The following is a 20610-nucleotide window of genomic DNA, read 5'->3' on the forward strand; positions in this document are numbered from 1 at the left end:
GTCGGCCTCTAGCTCCTCCCTGCTCTATAGAATCTTGTAAGCACAGACAGCATAGCCAGAACAATAAACAGAATTAAAAAAAAAAATCCAAAATCAAATTAGAAAATAGCAAAAGGCAATGGTACTCACCAGCCAAGGTTTCAAGAAAAATGCACACCAGGACACGGCCGGCCCCCTTTTGTTAGAAGGAGGTAACACAGGTGCAGAATGCTGATGAACAATCACCCTCACCCACTCTCACTGGAGGGGCGATTGCCTAGCACTAAAGCTGCACACAGATGAAACTTGCAGTAGGGTGCAATTCACACACTCGCGGCAACGTGCCTAGCCAGCATCCTATTACACGCCCCTACTATTCGATTAGGCGGGATGCCCGGCACCCTATCTGTGGCGCCCCTGAGGGTTCAGTCGCCACAGGGGTACGGCACTCTATCCGTGCATCCAAGCCCCAACTCACAAGGTCACCATTACTGGGCCTGGCCGTGCCCTAGCAGATAAAAAAGTGCAAAAAATATCATATGAGGTATTAGTTAATATTTTGGCAACTCTGCGATGCACGGATATGACTCACCCTCCCTGAGCAGTGGGGTACTCGGAGCCGGGCCTTGCAGATGTCGCGGGGGGATGCAGTCGTGGCCTTGGCCCGTTCCGTGCCCAGGGCTGTCACCTGAAAATGGGCTTCTTTGGGATGAGTGGTTGTTCAACTACGCCACCTGTGGTTTCTGGTGAAAGCCACCAGCGCTGCAACAGTCCTCTGAGGCTGGTGTTATGGCAGCTTCGTTGGTACTACTCCCCACAGGCGGAGTAGGCCTCAGGGCAGTGTTTGGCGAACTGTATGGAGGTATGGTGGGTGCAGTGCCGCGCAGGAATAAACAAGCGGAGGCGGTGAATGAAGTCATCCGGGTCTTTACTCACTTTAGATGCACTTTCAGCCGCAAAGCTTCTCTCTGCTGCACACGGCGTACTGTGGCCACCGGGTAGGGGGTTCAGCACTTCCCAGGTAGATCAGGAGCACCTGTCAAGACCCCGCTGGTGTGTTCCTCTCCTTCTTATCTCCTCCCGCTTGTGTTTCTCCCTGGGATCCACTAAACCGCCGGGCTTTTCCAACAGTGACGTGAAGTACACAGTCAGATATCGGGGGCCGGTCACCCCTCTTGCAGCAGGAATCCCTCTGGCTAAGCCAGGGTGAAGAATACAGGTGGCTACTCCGCTCTGTCCGTATCCCCCTGGGATCCTTTTGCCTGTGGAGCCTATCTCCTCTGCTCCCCTCCAAGGACCCTGACCGGGCAGAGACACTGGTTAACTCTGACCCACTCCTCGTCTCAAGGCCAGAGAACGAGGACCGTGAATCTTCAGCCAGCTACAGACTCTTGCTGGACCCTGACAGAAGACCACAATCAAAAGACCTTGAACTAAAGATGGCCAAATATTATATATGATTCTATAAGTGTTTCCTGTAAGTGTTTCCTCCACCCTCACCCACTACATGGTTCCCCCTATCTTTGGTTCCCCCCCTATCTCCTCTATCCCGGGTGCATTTAGACCCCCTATAGGACAGGAGTGGTGTAGTGTTGAGTGTGAAGTGGGGTCCTGAGTGATGCTCCATCCTTACCTGAAAGAGGAGATACCATACCTCTATCTGAGGTGCAGTACCCCTGTGGCGACAGAACCCTCAGGGGTGCCACATTCCCCCCCGGTGAAACACAGTAGGTCCGTGGGCTGCAATAGAGTAAAGAATTGGTACAGACGTTCAAAAAATTTTTTTAAAATGCTTTTGTAAACATTAAAACAATCTTCCCTTTATGGGAGGTTTGGACACTTTTAACGTTGCAGGATATATATAGTATAAATATATAAAACATCAAAGAGACATTATGCATGTAGACAACATGGTGGAAAACATTGTAGAAAAGTGTCAGTTCAGCAGCATGAGGGACCTGTCCAAAACCCTCATCGTAGGCCCTGGGGTGGCTGCAGGGCATGGAGATCCTGAGTTGGACCTCCTGTAGAGCCACACCAGACAGGTTTTGCTTCTGAGGTCAGAGGTAGAAGTGGTTTTTCATAAAACCAATAGGGAGCACCTAAATAGGTGCAAACTATATACAAAGTTAGTCTGTCTCATGCTCAGCGTCCGCAGGGACAAATGTTTGTTTCAACTGAATCCGGGTGCAACAAAACTTGGGAAACAAATAACAGTTCAAATAACTGGGAGATACATCTCCCAGGGCTGCTCAAAAGTGGTATCCCCACCGGGGAAATGGCTCATCCTTTCCAACGGAGCCTGACCGGTCCACTGTAACTAGGTGCGTGGGGGCATCCTCCTTGAATACCCTGTGGACATCCAGGGCATACCACCCACGCTCCCCGTGGTGGCGGGTGTAGGATACCAAATCGCCCGGGTAGAGGTTCCGGCCAGGGTGGCCCTGCTCCAGCCGCGGCTCGACGTCCCGCCGGTTGACGAACACGTCCCGGTTGAACTGTGGGCTACGGATAAAGCCCCATCCTGCCTCCTGGTGGAAGCGCACGATAAGGCCTTCTTCCCGGGGGCTTGGGCGGGTGGCCTCCGCCTGACGGACCTGTGTTTTGGCAGCCTTGGCGCGCACCTCCAGGCGCTCACAGCGAATCCTCCTCTCTCGCCGCTCCTTCTCGAGCTGGAGGAGCTCCTTTCGGTAAGTCTCCTCCCGCCTCCGCGCTTTGGACTGGGTCTCCTGGGGGAAGCCCATCAGGTCGCCCCCCGGTTGTCCCAGGCAAACTCTTCGGCCGCTGGGCAGGTGACCGGATTTGCGGACAGCGGCAATAACAGGGGCTGTTGTGGGCCCTCTATTGGTGCGGACCAGTCCAGGTTGGGGCAGGTGTACACCCAGGAAACTACAGGGTCTTCTATATCGGGAGTCAGGAGGCATAGCAGGCACCCGGGGGTGGCGGTGGCTTTTGCCTCGGCCTCCGGAGCTAGGAGCTGCTCCCTAATGATGGCGCCTGGGGACGGGGGTGACGGCAGGAGATCTAGGAGGGCTTCGGTGCGTATCGCGCCCGGGGTAGGGGTTTCGTCCTTACCTGCTCTTGGGCTGCACAGGGCCTCCTGGGCTTCCTCTGCTGGGGCTGAGACTGCAATAGTCATGCGCGACGAGCTCTGGCAGCGGGCCTTGATCTTTCGCAGCACCTCTTCCCTCCATTCTGCGGCGGCCAGTCGTTGGGCCTCTTCGACCCTCCGGGTCAGATCCTGCGTTTCACCGCGGAGGAACTCTGCCTCTGCCGCGGTCAAGTAGATTCCCTCCATAGTGAGGGAGGTAGCAGCTGGTGGGCCAGCGACGGAGAGCTTCTCCTTGGCTGCGTCATCTCTGCTACTGGGTGCGGTCTGTTTCTCCTCCTTCTTTTGGGGCGGCTCCAGGGCGGCTGGCTGACGGGCACTCCTTGAGACGTCCCATCCGTCTTGACGGACACTACTATGCGGACAGTCTCTGCTGGAGGGGGTGGTCGGCACTTTTGGCGCCATTAGAGAGCCAGGCCCACGATGTGAGGTCTTAGGTTGCTGTTTTTACACATAATGGCGTCCGTTCTTCTTGGGCGGGCGCCACATTAAGTGTGTAACAACAGTCTTTTGCGAAAGGCGCGCAGTACCCGGCGGCAATGGGGATTAACTTCTTCCGTTGCTGCGGGCACGCAATCCTGCCGACTATGCCAGTTGAGTGACTCACCCTCCCTGAGCAGTGGGGTACTCGGAGCCAGGCCTTGCAGATGTCGCGGGGGGATGCAGTCGTGGCCTTGGCCCATTCTGTGCCCAGGGCTGTCACCTGAAAATGGGCTTCTTTGGGATGAGTGGTTGTTCGACTACGCCACCTGTGGTTTCTGGTGAAGGCCACGCTGCAACAGTCCTCTGAGGCTGGTGTTCTGGCAGCTTGGTTGGTACTACTCCTCACAGGCGGAGTAGGCCTCAGGGCAGTGTTTGGCGAACTGTATGGAGGGATGGTGGGTGCAGTGCCACGCAGGAATAAACAAGCGGAGGCGGTGAATGAAGTCATCCTGGTCTTCACTCACTTTAGGTGCACTTTTATCCGCAAAGCTTCTCTCTGCTACACACGGCGTACTGCGGCCACCGGGTAGGGGGTTCAGCACTTCCCAGGTAGATCAGGAGCACCTGTCAAGACCCCGCTGGTGTGTTCCTCTCCTTCTTATCTCCTCCCGCTTGTGTTCCTCCCTGGGATCCACTAAGCCGCCGGGCTTTTCCAACAGTGACGTGAAGTACACAGTCAGATATCGGGGGCCGGTCACCCCTCTTGCAGCAGGAATCCCTCTGGCTAAGCCTGGGTGAAGAATACAGGTGGCGACTCCGCTCTGTCCGTACCCTCCTGGGATCCTTTTGCCTGTGGAGCCTATCTCCTCTGCTCCCCTCCAAGGCCTTCTTAGAACAGGACCCTGACCAGGCAGAGACACTGGTTAACTCTGACCCGCTCCTCGCCTCAAGGCCAGAGAACGAGGACCGTGAATCTTCAGCCAGCTACAGACTCTTGCTGGACCCTGACAGAAGACCACAATCAAAAGACCTTGAACTAAAGATGGCCAAATATTATATATGATTCTATAAGTGTTTCCTGTAAGTGTTTCCTCCACCCTCACCCACTACATGGTTCTCCCTATCTTTGGTCCCCCCCCCATCTCCTCTATCCCAGCCCGGGGCAGCACCCTGGTGCATTTAGGCCTCCTACAGGACAGGAGTGGTGTAGTGTTGAGTGGTAAAGTAGGGTCCCGAGAAATGCTCCATCCTTACCTGGAAGAGGAGATACCACACCTCTATCTGAGGTGCAGTACCCCTGTGGCGACTGAACCCTCAGGGGCGCCACAGATAGGGTGTCGGGCATCCCGCCTAATCGAATAGTAGGGGCGTGTAATAGGATGCTGGCTAGGCACGGTGCCGCCAGTGTGTGAATTGCACCCTACTGCAAGTTTCATCTGTGTGCAGCTTTAGTGCTAGGCAATCGCCCCTCCAGTGAGAATGGGTGAGGGCGATTGTTCATCAGCATTCTGCACCTGTGTTACCTCCTTCTAACAAAAGGTGGCCGGCCGTGTCCTGGTGTGCATTTTTCTTGAAACCTTGGCTGGTGAGTACTATTGCCTTTTGCTATTTTCTAATCTTGTAAGCACCAACTGTCATCTCCTATCTCAGTAACGTGAACATATGTCTTCACTGAATACAGATTTTACCCATTAACTGAGAGTGAAAGATCAATGGAGGAGGAGAAGAAAGAAGCAGATTTCTCTGATAATATATATCACAAAGTGGCTTATTTTCATGTGTACTATTGACTTATGAAATAAAAATGATGATTGAATACCTCTTGTGCCTCTCTAGGACTACCATAAAGCTTACTGAATTGCAACAATCATTCTTGCTTAAGAAAAAGGAATGATAGAAAAAAAAGAAAAGTTGCCCTGAATTTACAGAGAGATCCGTGGGGGAGGAAGTAGCTAACTTCTCCTCTTAGGCCACGGCCCCACTATCAGTATTAGGTCAGTATTTTTTCTCAGGAGTGGGAACCAAAACCAATTGAGGAACAATCAGAGAAAAGGTATAATAGAAACAAGTCATCAATTCTGCATTTATCACCCACTCCTGGTTTTGGCTCCCACTCCTGAGGGGTGGGACCTACTGACCGAATACTGATAGTGGGTCCGTGGCCTTACTTGAGTTTCAGTTTAAAAATCAATATAGATAGAAAGATTAGACATGGGATTTGTCACAAGCAGATATCAGAGCCCACCTTGAGGTTTGGACCCCAGTTTGGTTTCTAATGTCTCCGATACACTTCAATAACTTGTCACTTACATAGTAGGGCTTATTGACCATCATGTTAGTGATTTGAGATAGGAGTATTTGGACACTTCTTAAAGGGACACTCCCATAAGAGACATATCTAAAACTTGTATCAGGCTGCAACAACTTCATATCAGGGAGACTGAAAATGAATGAAGGACGAACAACTGCAGACGGAAACGGAGTGGAAAGATAACTTCTTTTCACTGGACAAATCCTTTCCGTTTCTGCCAATATCATTTATGTCTATCTATTTTTTAATCTTTTTCTACTTTTACACAATAAAATAATTTTTCATCAACTTTTTACATTTTTTGCATCATCACACTGAAAGATCCCACATTTTTCCATCAGCGTAATTTCATGAGGGCTTCTTTTTGGTGTTAAAAAAAAAAGTTTTTTTCTCTTTACTAACTGGGGATACAAATAAATCATTGACTTACTTAGGGCTACTGGACAGCGTAGTAATCCCATCATTAATTTTAGCATTTATTGTACGGTATAAAAAACATTTTTTCTTCATTCTACTCAGTGTTATGAATGTAGCATAACAAATATATATATTTTTTTACATTGGAGGTATTAATGGGGAGACAGGGATACTGTCCTCCCTCTGCTAACTCCTTAGATGCTATGGTTGCCATTGATAGCAGCATACGACTAAGATGAAATGAAGAGAAAAAACAGCGCCACACCTATTCACAGGTTGGGTGTGGTATTGCAGCCCAACTCTATTCACCTTAATGGGGCCAAGTTGCAAAATTACAAATGACCCTTGGAAAGGTACTGCCAACAACCCTTTTAATACAGAGAAATTGCCCTAGTCAGTGTTCTCCTTTAAAGCATAGGACTTTATACGTCACCAAAGACCTATGTGCAAACATTTGCTTTAATAAGAAAAATGTCCAAAAAACAATTAAAATCCGTTCTCCAAACTGCAGACTGATAAAGGGGCCGTGAGGCGCAAATTCCTGCAGAATAATTAGCTTTCCATGTGGTGAGAGAGAATTGTGTTGACATAGTGTAAAATATCTAGAAGTAGAGGTGCCCACAAACCCGCTCTCAAATATCAGGCAAATCGCTCCCCTGCCGCCATTCCCGCACAATCTCGTCTCGCTGATGGCGGTGCATGTGGTTTAATGCAGGATGTGAAAGTGAGAGGAAAACACATGATGTCACCCTGCAACCATCCTGTCACGTTCACTTCTTTTAAGCTCTGGGGGATCCCTGCTCCACCGCTGTTGTGAAATCAGAGAAAGAACGACTACGATAGTTTACTTTTTCCAAATGAATTGGCTGAATGGGATTAGCTGGAAACTATTTAACACTGTGCTCGCAGCGTAACAGACTGCCGACTTAATAGGGTAATAAACCGGCCAGTCGTCATTAATTAAAGTCTCCCCTTCATTTACTTATAGTGTAAACCCAGCTCTATCTGACTGGACATCAATCCGTATCGGAACAGGGCTCCTCATGTGCAAGATTATCACTACTATAATACTGCCCCTATGTACAAGAATATAACTACTATAATACTGCTCCTATGTACAAGAATATAACTACTATAATACTGCCCCCTATGTACAAGAATATAACTACTATAATACTGCTCCTATGTACAAGAATATAACTACTATAATACTGCCCCCTATGTACAAGAATATAACTACTATAATACTGCCCCTATGTACAAGAATATAACTACTATAATACTGCTCCTATGTACAAGAATATAACTACTATAATACTGCTCCCTATGTACAAGAATATAACTACTATAATACTGCTCCTATGTACAAGAATATAACTACTATAATACTGCTCCTATGTACAAGAATATAACTACTATAATACTGCTCCCTATGTACAAGAATATAACTACTATAATACTGCTCCTATGTACAAGAATATAACTACTATAATACTGCCCCTATGTACAAGAATATAACTACTATAATACTGCTCCCTATGTACAAGAATATAACTACTATAATACTGCTCCCTATGTACAAGAATATAACTACTATAATACTGCTCCTATGTACAAGAATATAACTACTATAATACTGCTCCTATAAACAAGAATATAACTACTATAATACTGCTCCTATGTACAAGAATATAACTATTATAATACTGCTCCCTATGTACAAGAATATAACTACTATAATACTGCTCCTATGTACAAGAATATAACTACTATAATACTGCTCCCTATGTACAAGAATATAACTACTATAATACTGCCCCTATGTACAAGAATATAACTACTATAATACTGCTCCCTATGTACAAGAATATAACTACTATAATACTGCTCCTATGTACAAGAATATAACTACTATAATACTGCCCCTATGTACAAGAATATAACTACTATAATACTGCCCTCTATGTACAAGAATATAACTACTATAATACTGCTCCCTATGTACAAGAATATAACTACTATAATACTGCCCTCTATGTACAAGAATATAACTACTATAATACTGCTCCCTATGTACAAGAATATAACTACTATAATACTGCCCCTATGTACAAGAATATCACTATTATAATACTGGCCCCTATGTACAAGAATATCACTACTATAATACTGCTCCCTATGTACCAGAATATAACTACTATAATACTGCCCCTATGTACAAGGATATAATTACTATAATACTGCCCCCTATGTACCAGAATATAACTACTATAATACTGCTCCTCTGTACAAGAATATAACTGCTATAATACTGCCCCTATGTACAGGAATATAACTACTATAATACTGCCCCTATGTACAGGAATATAACTACTATAATACTACCCCCTATGTACCAGAATATAACTGCTATAATACTGCCCCTATGTACAAGAATATAATTACTATAATACTGCCCCCTATGTACCAGAATATAACTACTATAATACTGCCTCCTATGTACCAGAATATAACTACTATAATACTCTCCCTATGTACAAGAATATAATTACTATAATACTGCCCCCTATGTACCAGAATATAACTACTATAATACTGCCCCTATGAACAAGAATATAATTACTATAATACTGCCCCCTATGTACAAGAATATCACTACTATAATACTGCTCCCTATGTACAAGAATATAACTACTATAATACTGCCCCTATGTACAAGAATATAACTACTATAATACTGCCTTCTATGTACAAGCATATAACTACTATAATACTGCCCCCTATGTACAAGAATATCACTACTATAATACTGCTCCCTATGTACAAGAATATAACTACTATAATACTGCCCCTATGTACCAGAATATCACTACTATAATACTGCCCCCTATGTACAAGAATATCACTACTATAATACTGCTCCCTATGTACCAGAATATAACTACTATAATACTGCCCCTATGTACAAGAATATAATTACTATAATAATGCCCCCTATGTACCAGAATATAACTACTATAATACTGCTCCTCTGTACAAGAATATAACTGCTATAATACTGCCCCTATGTACAGGAATATAACTACTATAATACTGCCCCTATGTACAGGAATATAACTACTATAATACTGCTCCTATGTACAAGAATATAACTATTATAATACTGCTCCTATGTACAAGAATATCACTACTATAATACTGCCCCCTATGTACAAGAATATCACTACTATAATACTGCCCCCTATGTTCAAGAATATAACTACTATAATACTGCACCTATGTACAAGAATATAACTACTATAATACTGCTCATATGTACAAGAATATAACTATAATACTGCCCCCTATGTACAAGAATATAACTACTATAATACTGCCCCCTATGTACAAGAATATCACTACTATAATACTGCCCCCTATGTTCAAGAATATAACTACTATAATACTGCACCTATGTACAAGAATATAACTACTATAATACTGCTCCTATGTACAAGAATACAGCTACTATAATGCTGCCCCTATGTACAAGAATATAACTACTATAATACTGCCTTCTATGTACAAGCATATAACTACTATAATACTGCCCCCTATGTACAAGAATATCACTACTATAATACTGCTCCTATGTACAAGAATATAACTACTATAATACTGCTCCTATATAGAAGAATATAACTACTATAATACTGCTCCTATGTACAAGAATATAACTACTATAATACTGCCCCCTATGTACAAGAATATAACTACTATAATACTGCCCCTATGTACAAGAATATAACTACTATAATACTGCCCCTATGTACAAGAATATAGCTACTATAATACTGCTCCTATGTACAAGAATATAACTACTATAATACTGCCCCTATGTACAAGAATATAACTACTATAATACTGCTCCTATGTACAAGAATATAACTACTATAATACTGCCCCTATGTACAAGAATATAACTACTATAATACTGCTCCTATGTACAAGAATATAACTACTATAATACTGCCCCTATGTACAAGAATATAACTACTATAATACTGCCCCCTATGTACAAGAATATAACTACTATAATACTGATTCTATGTACAAGAATATAACTGCTATAATACTGCCCCCTATGTACAAGAATATAACTACTATAATACTGCCCCCTATGTACAAGAATATAACTACTATAATACTGCCCCTATGTACAAGAATATAACTACTATAATACTGTCCCTATGTACAAGAATATAACTACTATAATACTGCCCCCTGTGTACAAGAATATAACTACTATAATACTGCTCCTATGGACAACGAGCAAGAAAAAAACTCTGTAAAAGTGGCCATTTAGATTTTTTTTTTTTACAAGTATTTTTGCAGTTTTGCATTTTTATAATAAAATAATATAAAAGAAAAAGACATAAAACCATTATCACATAGGACACAGAAAACTGATCATCACGTACGTATTACAGCTCATCATATTAAAGACAATATTATATAAAGCACACAGTATGTAGAAAGTATTGACCCATAATCATCTCTACGATTGCTTCTCATTCACACACATTCCTGACGTTCCACAAAGATCATGTGATACAGAGCAGCCAATCATCTTTTCAGTTATTAAACAATATGAGTTTTTCATGTCATCTGTGCAGAAGTTTTCTGATCGTTATTCCTCAGTATTACAAGTCACGTCTGGGCTGCAAAAGGTCAAAAAACATAACCAAGTTCAACCCTCACTCTGAGCCGTGTCACTCAGCAGGCGCAGATTGTGGTCAATGCTGTAGGGGAACATTTCCTTTCTGATAGGAAAGTAGCAGAATTCTGCACATCTCTCCTAATTTATATGTAACCGGTATTGCTGTTTCTGTGCATCCTAAAATGTGCTTTGCAGCTGCTGCTTGGCATCATTGTGGTATTCTATGCCATGTATGTGTCATTGTCACTCTTATGCTGCGATATGCTGTGTAACATCCGCAGTGTGCTGTTGCCAGGTAGTATTTTGATTATTTTAGTTAGGTACGTCTGCGCACAATGCTATACTAATACAAGCTGATGTTATGCTGCTATGTGAATGCTGTGATGGATCTAGTAATATGCCACAAATGATGCAAGAGACTGGTGCTTTCAGGGCAAATACACAATATGGTAGAAGTAACCCATATCCAATAGTGCCACAGTGCAACGGTGGTGAGGTCTTAAGTGCCAGTCAATAGGAGTGAGGATTGCTGTGTGCCTTTAATGTTGGTGATACAGCAATAGCATGTGTGCCCACAACCCCTGATAGGAAGTAGAGGGCATAAAATGTTCCCATTATATGAGAGTAAAGGTCATACACATGCAGACAAAGCAGAGGAGGAAGAATCTGTGGAGCCCAGACAAAGGCCTTGTGTCTTAGATAGCTAGCAAGTGGGGGTGAGTAGCACTCACTAATATAATGAACTACCCCAGGACTATAGAGAGGGCAAAAGAGAAACATGAAGAGCGCTCCACTCTGTGGACAGTTGTCAGGATTCCTGTTGTCCTTTTACAGTTTGACCACTAGTGGCTGCTATTGTTCACCTTAATAATTGTGCTGCAATTACACTCCTTACCACTTGAGGCTGCTGCTGTGTTCTGCAATTGCCCTTTACTAAAATGCCAGATTCTGAATCTGTGAATCCATATTATTTCCTGTTTGAGCCTACTTAAAGTTGCATAGATCTCTCACACATTGCTTGAGTATTGTGTCTAGCTGTTAGCCTAGTTCCAGTCTCCAGCTCCTGAACACTCTTATCCAGACTGTTCTCACTTATCTACGGATTGTTTCTTACAACTCTTTTGCTAACTCCAAGAACTTCTACCACCACTTGCTGTTCCTGCTTGTGCTCCTTCGGCCACTGGATTCCAGCAGTTCTGCGCCAGTATCGTAACAAAAGTGTAGTTTATCCCTCTTTGCATATGGTATAAACATGCACATGCCGAGAGATATAAACATATTAGTGCATACACAAAAATACATAAAAAGCAATTGTGCACAACACAAAACTCATGCACACATATAGTTACCAGATCCTTACATACAACCACATGCCTCCACAAATGTATACAGATGTATACAAACAGAAACATAGTAATATGCATACACAATACGCTCAACACATGGACAGTACTGAGCAAAAGTTTTAGGCAGGTGTGGAAAAAATACTACAAAGTATGAAGCTTTCACAATTTGAAGTGTAAATATTATCAATTAAAGAAAATGCAAAGTGAATGAAGAAGAGAAATCTAAATCGCATCAATATTTAGTGACCGCCCTTCTCAATCAGCTCTTCTCTGTACATGTGCACACAGTTTTGAAAGAACTCGGCAGGAGGTTTTTTCAAACATCTTGGAGAACTGACCACATATCTTCTGTGGGTGTCGCTTGTGCAAATCCTTCTGTCTGTTCAGGTGATCCCAGACAGACTGGATGATGTTGAGATCAGGGCTCTGTGGGGCACAGATCATAACTTCCAGGACTCCTGGTTCTTAATGATATTGGCTGCTTGCTTGAGGTCATTGTCCTTCTGCAGAATAAATCAGGAGCCAATCAGACGCCTCCTTTACGGTATTGCATGATGGATACGTATCTTCCTGTATTTCTCAGCATGGAGGACACCATTAATCCTGATCAAATCTCCAACTCAGTTTGCTGAAATGCAGCCACAAACTTCCAGGACCCTCCAGCGTGCTTCATTGTTCCTGCAGACCCTCGTTATTGTGCTGCTCCCCAGCCTCCAGAGGACAAAAGGCCTTATGTTACAGCCAAATATTTCACATTTTATTGATCAGTCCTGGGCACCTGCTGCTATTTTTCTGAACCTCAGTTCCTATGTTTTTGTGCAGAGTTGGACCTTGTTTCTATGTGGAAGGTTTGATTTTTGGCCACAATTCTTCCATGAAGACCATTTCTGGCCAGACTTCTCCAAACAGTAGATGGGTGCAGCTTGGTCCCACTGTTTGCTGCCAGTTCTGATCTGATTATATTGCTGGACATCTGATTTTGAAGTGAAGTAAGCATGAAGCGTCTTTCATCTGTGGATCTAAGTTTCCTTGACCAATTATTGTCTGTATTGTTTTCAATATTGTTCATGTCTTAGTGTCCTCAATTCTGAGAAATACAAGCAGATACTCATCCATCAGGCAATACCACCAAGAAGGCGTTTGATTGGCTCCAAATTTATTCTGCAGTGACCCCAATCATCCAGCCAATGTCATTAAAAAGTATCTTCAGTGTTAAAAAGAACAATCAGTCCTGGAAGTGATGATCCAGCCCTGGAGCCGTGATAGCAACATCCAGAAGGATTTGCAGAAGCCTCATACACAGAAGATCTGGGGTTATTTCTCCAAGATGTTTGGAAAAACCTCCCTGCCAAGTTTCTCCAAAAACCAAGTGCAAGTGACAAGTACCAATAAGAACTGATGATGGCAAAAGAGTCACCAAATCAGGGGCGGAACTACCGCCCGTGCAGCCGGTTCATTGAACGGGGGCCCCGAGGGAGAGGGGGCCCCTCCAGCCTCCAGCAGGGCCGCCATCAGGGCATGACTGCCCTGACTCCAGTATGGGGCCCGGCCGGTAGGGGCCCCCTCGGGGGCCCCCCTCTTGTGCGTCTCTCTCCTCATGGGGCCCCCGGCCCCATGCTATGCGCCGGGTCCGGGACATTTCAGCGCTGAGCTGCGCTGTTGCAGCAGCGCTTTCATGATTCTCCTGACTTCCGGTCATGTGACGGCGCCGTCACATGGCCGGAAGTCAGGAGAACCTGGTGTCAGCGATTTGGACGAGCGCCAGGATTCTGCAGGGATCGCATGGGGGTAAGTATAACAAGTTTTATTTTTTTTAAAATACAATTAACTAGGAGTGGAGAGATGGGAGATGCACATGTGTGTGTGTGTATGTGTGTGTGTGTGTGTATATGTATGTGTGTGTGGGGGGGGAGATGGGAGATGCACATGTATGTGTGTGTGTGTGTGTGGGGGGGGGGAGATGGGAGATGCACATGTGTGTGGGGGGGGGATGGGAGATGCACATGTGTGTGGGGGGGGGATGGGAGATGCACATGTGTGTGGGGGGGGTGGGAGATGCACATGTGTGTGGGGGGGGTGGGAGATGCACATGTGTGGGGGGGGGTGGGAGATGCACATGTGTGTGGGGGAGATGGGAGATGCACATGTGTGTGTGTGGGGGGAGATGGGAGATGCACATGTGTGTGTGTGGGGGGAGATGGGAGATGCACATGTGTGTGTGGGGGGGGAGATGGGAGATGCACATGTGTGTGTGGGGGGGAGATGGGAGATGCACATGTGTGTGTGGGGGGGGGAGATGGGAGATGCACATGTGTGGGGGGGGAGATGGGAGATGCACATGTGTGGGGGGGAGATGGGAGATGCACATGTGTGGGGGGGGAGATGGGAGATGCACATGTGTGGGGGGGGAGATGGGAGATGCACATGTGTGGGGGGGGAGATGGGAGATGCACATGTGTGGGGGGGGGATGGGAGATGCACATGTGGTGGGGGGGGAGATGGGAGATGCACATGTGGGGGGATGAGAGAGGTGCACATGTGGTGGAGGGGGATGAGAGAGGTGCACATGTGGTGGAGGGGGATGAGAGAGGTGCACATGTGGTGGAGGGGGATGAGAGAGGTGCACATGTGGTGGAGGGGGATGAGAGAGGGGCACATGTGGGGGAGGGGGACGAGAGGGGCACATGTGGGGGAGGGGGGTGAGAGAGGGGCACATGTGGGGGAGGGGGATGAGAGAGGGGCACATGTGGGGGAGGGGGTGAGAGATGTGCACATGGGGGGGATGAGAGCTGCACATGGGGGAATTGGGAGTAGGGGGATAATGAGCTGCACATAACGAATGTGGGGTGGGGGAGAGTAAATGATAAATGATGATGGGGTGGGGAGAGCACGGACATGATATAATGAATTGGGGCAGGGGGTGCATGTAAATATTGAATGCGGGGAGCAGGAAGTATAGAGTAGGGGGCGTTGCGGATGCAGGAGTGTGACTGGTAAAAAATTGGCGGAAAGAGTAGAGGTTCTAATTAAATTATATATTAAGTGCCTATTTACAGTTAATGGGGGCACAGTGGTGGATTACAATTTATATTTGGAATGGTAGGTTGCATAATAACTAACCATATATTGATGGTGGATGCACGTCTGTATTCAGCTGCGTAATGTAGAAGTTGGGGAATGTGCTCTAGATAACTGTGTTATTTTATGCAGAGACGAGTCCTGGCTGGAAGACGTGATGGCGGTCTGTGCTGGATGAAGGAGAAAAGCGAAGATGAAGGACTTCACCTAGAGACGTCACCGGTGAGTCAGTCTATTACATGTACACTGTGTATAATGTCACTGGTGATCACTGTATTACCTGTACACTGACACTATATACAGAGCTCCTGTGTATAATGTCACTGGTGATCACTGTATTACCTGTACACTGACACTATATACAGAGCTCCTGTGTATAATTTCACTGGTGATCCCTGTATTACCTGTACACTGACACTATATACAGAGCTCCTGTGTATAATGTCACTGATGATCACTGTATTACCTGTACACTATATACAGAGCTCCTGTGTATAATGTCACTGGTGATCACTGTATTACCTGTACACTGACACTATATACAGAGCTCCTGTGTATAATTTCACTGGTGATCACTAGATTACCTGGACACTTACGTTATACATACCATGTATAGAGCTCCCGTGTATAATGACACTTATGGTAATATTAGTAATGTGGTGGTAATATTAGTAATGTAGTGGTAATATGTGGTCTGGTCATGGTGTGGCAGTTTTTCTCCCTTCTGTGTGGTATTATTCGGTCACTATGTTGTGGTAATATGTGGTCTGGTCATGGTGTGGCGGTATTCCCTGTATGTGGTATTATTGGTCATTTAAAAAAAAATGTATATGACACATTCCCTTAAAGAAAACTAAATAAAAATATATCTAAAAAGAGTACTGGATATTTTAAGAAAATTTTAATAGGTTAGAGTAGGGCCCGCCCAGAAGAGTCTACCTTATCGTGGTGGCGGCTTTAAAAATCTTTTGGCCAAAACAAAAGCTGATGGCTATTTATGTGGCGCCGTCACATGGCCGAACGTCAGGAGAACCTGGTGGCAGCGACGTGGACGAGCGCCAGGATTCTGCAGGGATTGCATGGGGGTAAGTATAACAAGTTTTATTTTTTTTAAATACAATTAATTAACTAGGAGTGGGGGGGATGAGAGATGCACATGGGGGGGGGGGGTGAGAGATGCACATGGGGGGGTGAGAGATGCACATGGGGGGGGTGAGAGATGCACATGGGGGGGTGAGAGATGCACATGGGGGGGGTGAGAGATGCACATGGGGGTGGATGAGAGATGCACATGGGGGTGGATGAGAGATGCACATGGGGGTGGATGAGAGATGCACATGGGGGGGTGAGAGATGCACATGGGGGGGTGAGAGATGCACATGGGGGGGTGAGAGATGCACATGGGGGTGGATGAGAGATGCACATGGGGGTGGATGAGAGATGCACATGGGGGTGGATGAGAGATGCACATGGGGGGGTGAGAGATGCACATGGGGGGGTGAGAGATGCACATGGGGGTGGATGAGAGATGCACATGGGGGGGTGAGAGATGCACATGGGGGGGTGAGAGATGCACATGGGGGGGATGAGAGATGCACATGGGGGGATGAGAGATGCACATGGGGGGATGAGAGATGCACGGGGGGTGAGAGCTGCACATGGGGGGGATGAGAGCTGCACATGGGGGGGTGAGAGATGCACATGGGGGGTTATGTTTACATAACTTTGTTGCCTTATGAAGGGCAGGGGGGGCCCCCCAAAATTTCTTGCACAGGGGCCCACTACAGTCTGTGTCCGCCCCTGCACCAAATATTGATCTGATTTAGATTTCTCTTGTTATTTCAATTTGCATTTTGTTAATTGATAAAAATAAAGTATTAACATCTATTCTTTTTTTAAAACATTGTGCACACACACATACATACAGTACATGCATGCGGTCATACTTTGTTACATGAGCACAGATCATGGAAAAGAACCACCAAAAGGCTGGGCACAACAAATCTGAGGTTTTCAAACCAAGGACATTGATAACATGTTGTTAGTGGTTGGACTCGCAATTTTCTGGAAGATGTTGGGAGTTCGGCTACTGACCAGGAACTGCCACAATTATTACAATAGAGACAGTTTTGGATGATGAATAGTAGATACTAGCGAGTCTGTGTAGGAAAAATCCAACAGGCTTACTACACGTTGCACATTAATGTGGACCTTTAATCCTTGGAAATGATGGGGGCTCCAGCTGTCAGCAGCCCACTGGTCAGATATTGATGAGATACCCTAATGATATCTCATCACTAACTATGAATGCAATTATATATGAAGGGTCTACCCCCAATACATAGCCTGCTCATCTCCTGGTGTACTATCTACATTGGGTGATTTTCCACTCCAGACGTCTCTCTGATAACATAATTAGAGTGATAAGATGTGAAGAACACTCACCTTGTAAGTCTTCTGGGTTTCTATAAGCTTCTCATGGAATTTACCCTGTAGAGTCTCTGCCAGCTGACAGAGTAAGGCCCCATTATCCAGTTTCTCCAAAAACGTCTCCGCCGTTACCTCCTTCCCTGCCAAGAAAACTTAGAGGTCAAAACAAACATATATATCTCCATGATTCTTCATCAGAGAAAATAACTTTGAGGGAGGTACAGTGATTGGACTGCAAAGGACCGGGATAAAGTTATTTTCTCTGATGAAGCCCCCCTCTGACAGTTTGGTACTAGATCAATGTTCCCCAACTCCAGTCCTAAAGAGCCACCAAAAGATCATGTTTTCAAGATTTCCTTAGTATTGCACTAGGTGATAACTCGATCACTTGTGCAATACTAAGGAAATCCTGAAAACATGATCTTTTGGTGGTTCTCGAGTAGAGATGAGAGAACCTGAATTTAAAAGTTTGGCGTTTGTATCGAACACTTAGTGTCTGGTGCGAAACACTGAACACAAACTTTCCCAAGAAGAAGAGAAGAGAAAGAGAGAGATTTTTTTTTCTTTAAAGATCCAAAGTTCGGGTCTCTATTGTTTTCAATGGGGTTCAGGATCTGGCTCAAATTTGGTTACAGTTTTGGTACCCCAACCGAACTTTGAACTAAAGTTTGGGTCAAGTACCAGAACTTGAACTTCCACTGGTCCGCTCATCCCTACTCTTGAGGACTTGAGTTGGAGAACACAGATCTAGAAAAATAACTGTCTAGAGTAGAAAAAAATGAGCACTAACATAAGTCTTGTGTCTAAAATGCATCCTGAGACCATTCATGTGTGGAGGCTTCTAATCCATGGAGGAAGGGGGTGGGGGGAATCACTCAAAATTTTGGCTAAGAGCACGGCCATGAATAAAGAATGGGATCTGAATATCCTCCAAGAGCAACTTCTCTCAACAATCCAGGAGCAATTTGGTGATGAACCAATCTTTTTCCAGCATGTTGAAGACCATGTAACAAGGCAAAAGTGATAACGAAGTGGCTTAGTGAACAAAACATTAACTCCAAGCACTGATTAGGTAAGAATGGGTCATCAGTCAGGATTTGGCTAAGAAGCCGATATCCAGCTGCCAGGACGAAGGGCAAAAGTCTTGAGAAAAGAGGGTCAACGCTGTCACTAGTGAGCTTTTGTTTAAAGTTGATGTATTTGTCAATAAAAGTGTAAAAACGTATGAAATGCTGATTGTACTTAACCATAGAAACTTCCGACTAAAATATCTTAAAACACTAAAACGGCAAAGAAAAATTTTTCAGTTTCAAAACTTTTGGCCACGACTGTATATACATAATGCAAAATAATGTTTATATAATACTGCTATACAGAAAACATTAGGATTCATGGCTTTTGTAAGCCTCTGGTACCAAGCGATCTCTCTTGCCCCCGATAGGGGAAATGATACAATTTGTTGGCATGGGACATACAAAGTTCTAACTTTCTTTGTACATGTTAGCTCTGCCTTTTCCCTTGTCTGAGCTCTCAGAGAATAAATTACTTTTGCGCTGAACATCTGTAACCAATGAAAAATATATTAGGTGTCAGCTTTCAATTTGCCATTCTTTATGGCTGTAGAAGGTTGTACCGAGTTTCTAAACCAGAGCCCTGACATATTTTACAGGTCACCTATATTAGCGTAAATGAGGAGCAGCGCCGAGCCGGAGGAAAGTGCAAAATGGAAAATACATTAAGACTCCTATAAAGAACCGACACTATACACAAGGAAACAAACTGGATGAGACGGCAGACTATGTAATGGACTAGAGGCCAAACTGGTCAGCAGATCTACCTTGGCTAAACTGTCAGTACAATGTCTCACCGTGACAACTCCATACATTAACAGAAAAAATAATTGGTTGTCACAGCTATTTTGTTGTTTGGTAAAGTCACTGATGAGAATAGTAACTTAAGGCTAATAATGGGATCACAAAGGATGTACTGCTTTGTTTATATAGGGAGCAGTATTATAGTAGTTGTATTCTTGTACATAGGGGGCAGTATTATAGTAGTTATATTCTTGTACATAGGGGGTTGTATTATAGTAGTTATATTCTTATACATAGGGGGCAGTATTATAGTAGTTCTATTCTTGTACATAGGAGCAGTATTATAGTAGTTCTATTCTTGTACATAGGGGGCAGTATTATAGTAGTTATATTCTTGTACATAGGGACAGTATTATAGTAGTTCTATTCTTGTACATAGGGGGCAGTATTATAGTAGTTATATTCTTGTACATAGGAGCAGTATTATAGTAGTTATATTCTTGTACATAGCGGGCAGTAGTATAGTAGTTATATTATTGTACATAGGATGCAGTATTACAGTAGTTATATTCTTGTATATAGGATCAGTTTTACAGTAGTTATATTCTTGTACATAGGGGCAGTATTATAGTAGTTCTATTCTTGTACATAGGGAGCAGTATTATAGTAGTTATATTCTTGTACATAGGGGGCAGTATTATAGTAGTTATATTCTTGTACAAAGGGAGCAGTATTATAGTAGTTCTATTCTTGTACATAGGGAGCAGTATTATAGTAGTTCTATTCTTGTACATAGGGGGCAGTATTATAGTAGTTATATTCTTGTACATAGGAAGCAGTATTACAGTAGTTATATTCTTGTACATATGGGCAGTATTAGGGTAGTTATATTATTTTATATTGCTGCTCACCATTATTGGCATCCCTTCATTTTTTTCATAGACTGTACAATATCTTCATAAACAAATGGAAATGTACCAAAGTTATATCCTCAGGATTTTTTA

The 20610-nt window shown here is 44.2% G+C and overlaps 1 protein-coding gene across 5 annotated transcripts in view; it reads right to left on the reverse strand.

The window, feature by feature from the left end:
* GAS2 (growth arrest specific 2) overlaps nt 1-20610 on the reverse strand; it is a 204183-nt gene that overhangs the window by 118580 nt on the left and 64993 nt on the right. For all 5 annotated transcript variants that reach the window (XM_073659462.1, XM_073659464.1, XM_073659466.1 and 2 more), the window contains exon 3: nt 17808-17932. In XM_073659462.1, coding sequence (XP_073515563.1) covers nt 17808-17932 — 125 coding nt within the window. The remainder of the gene's footprint in view (nt 1-17807; nt 17933-20610) is intronic.

Source organism: Phyllobates terribilis, unplaced genomic scaffold (genome assembly GCF_046119375.1).
Source record: "Phyllobates terribilis strain yellow unplaced genomic scaffold, ASM4611937v1 Scaffold_13__5_contigs__length_258822181, whole genome shotgun sequence".
Lineage (NCBI taxonomy): Eukaryota > Metazoa > Chordata > Amphibia > Anura > Dendrobatidae > Phyllobates > Phyllobates terribilis.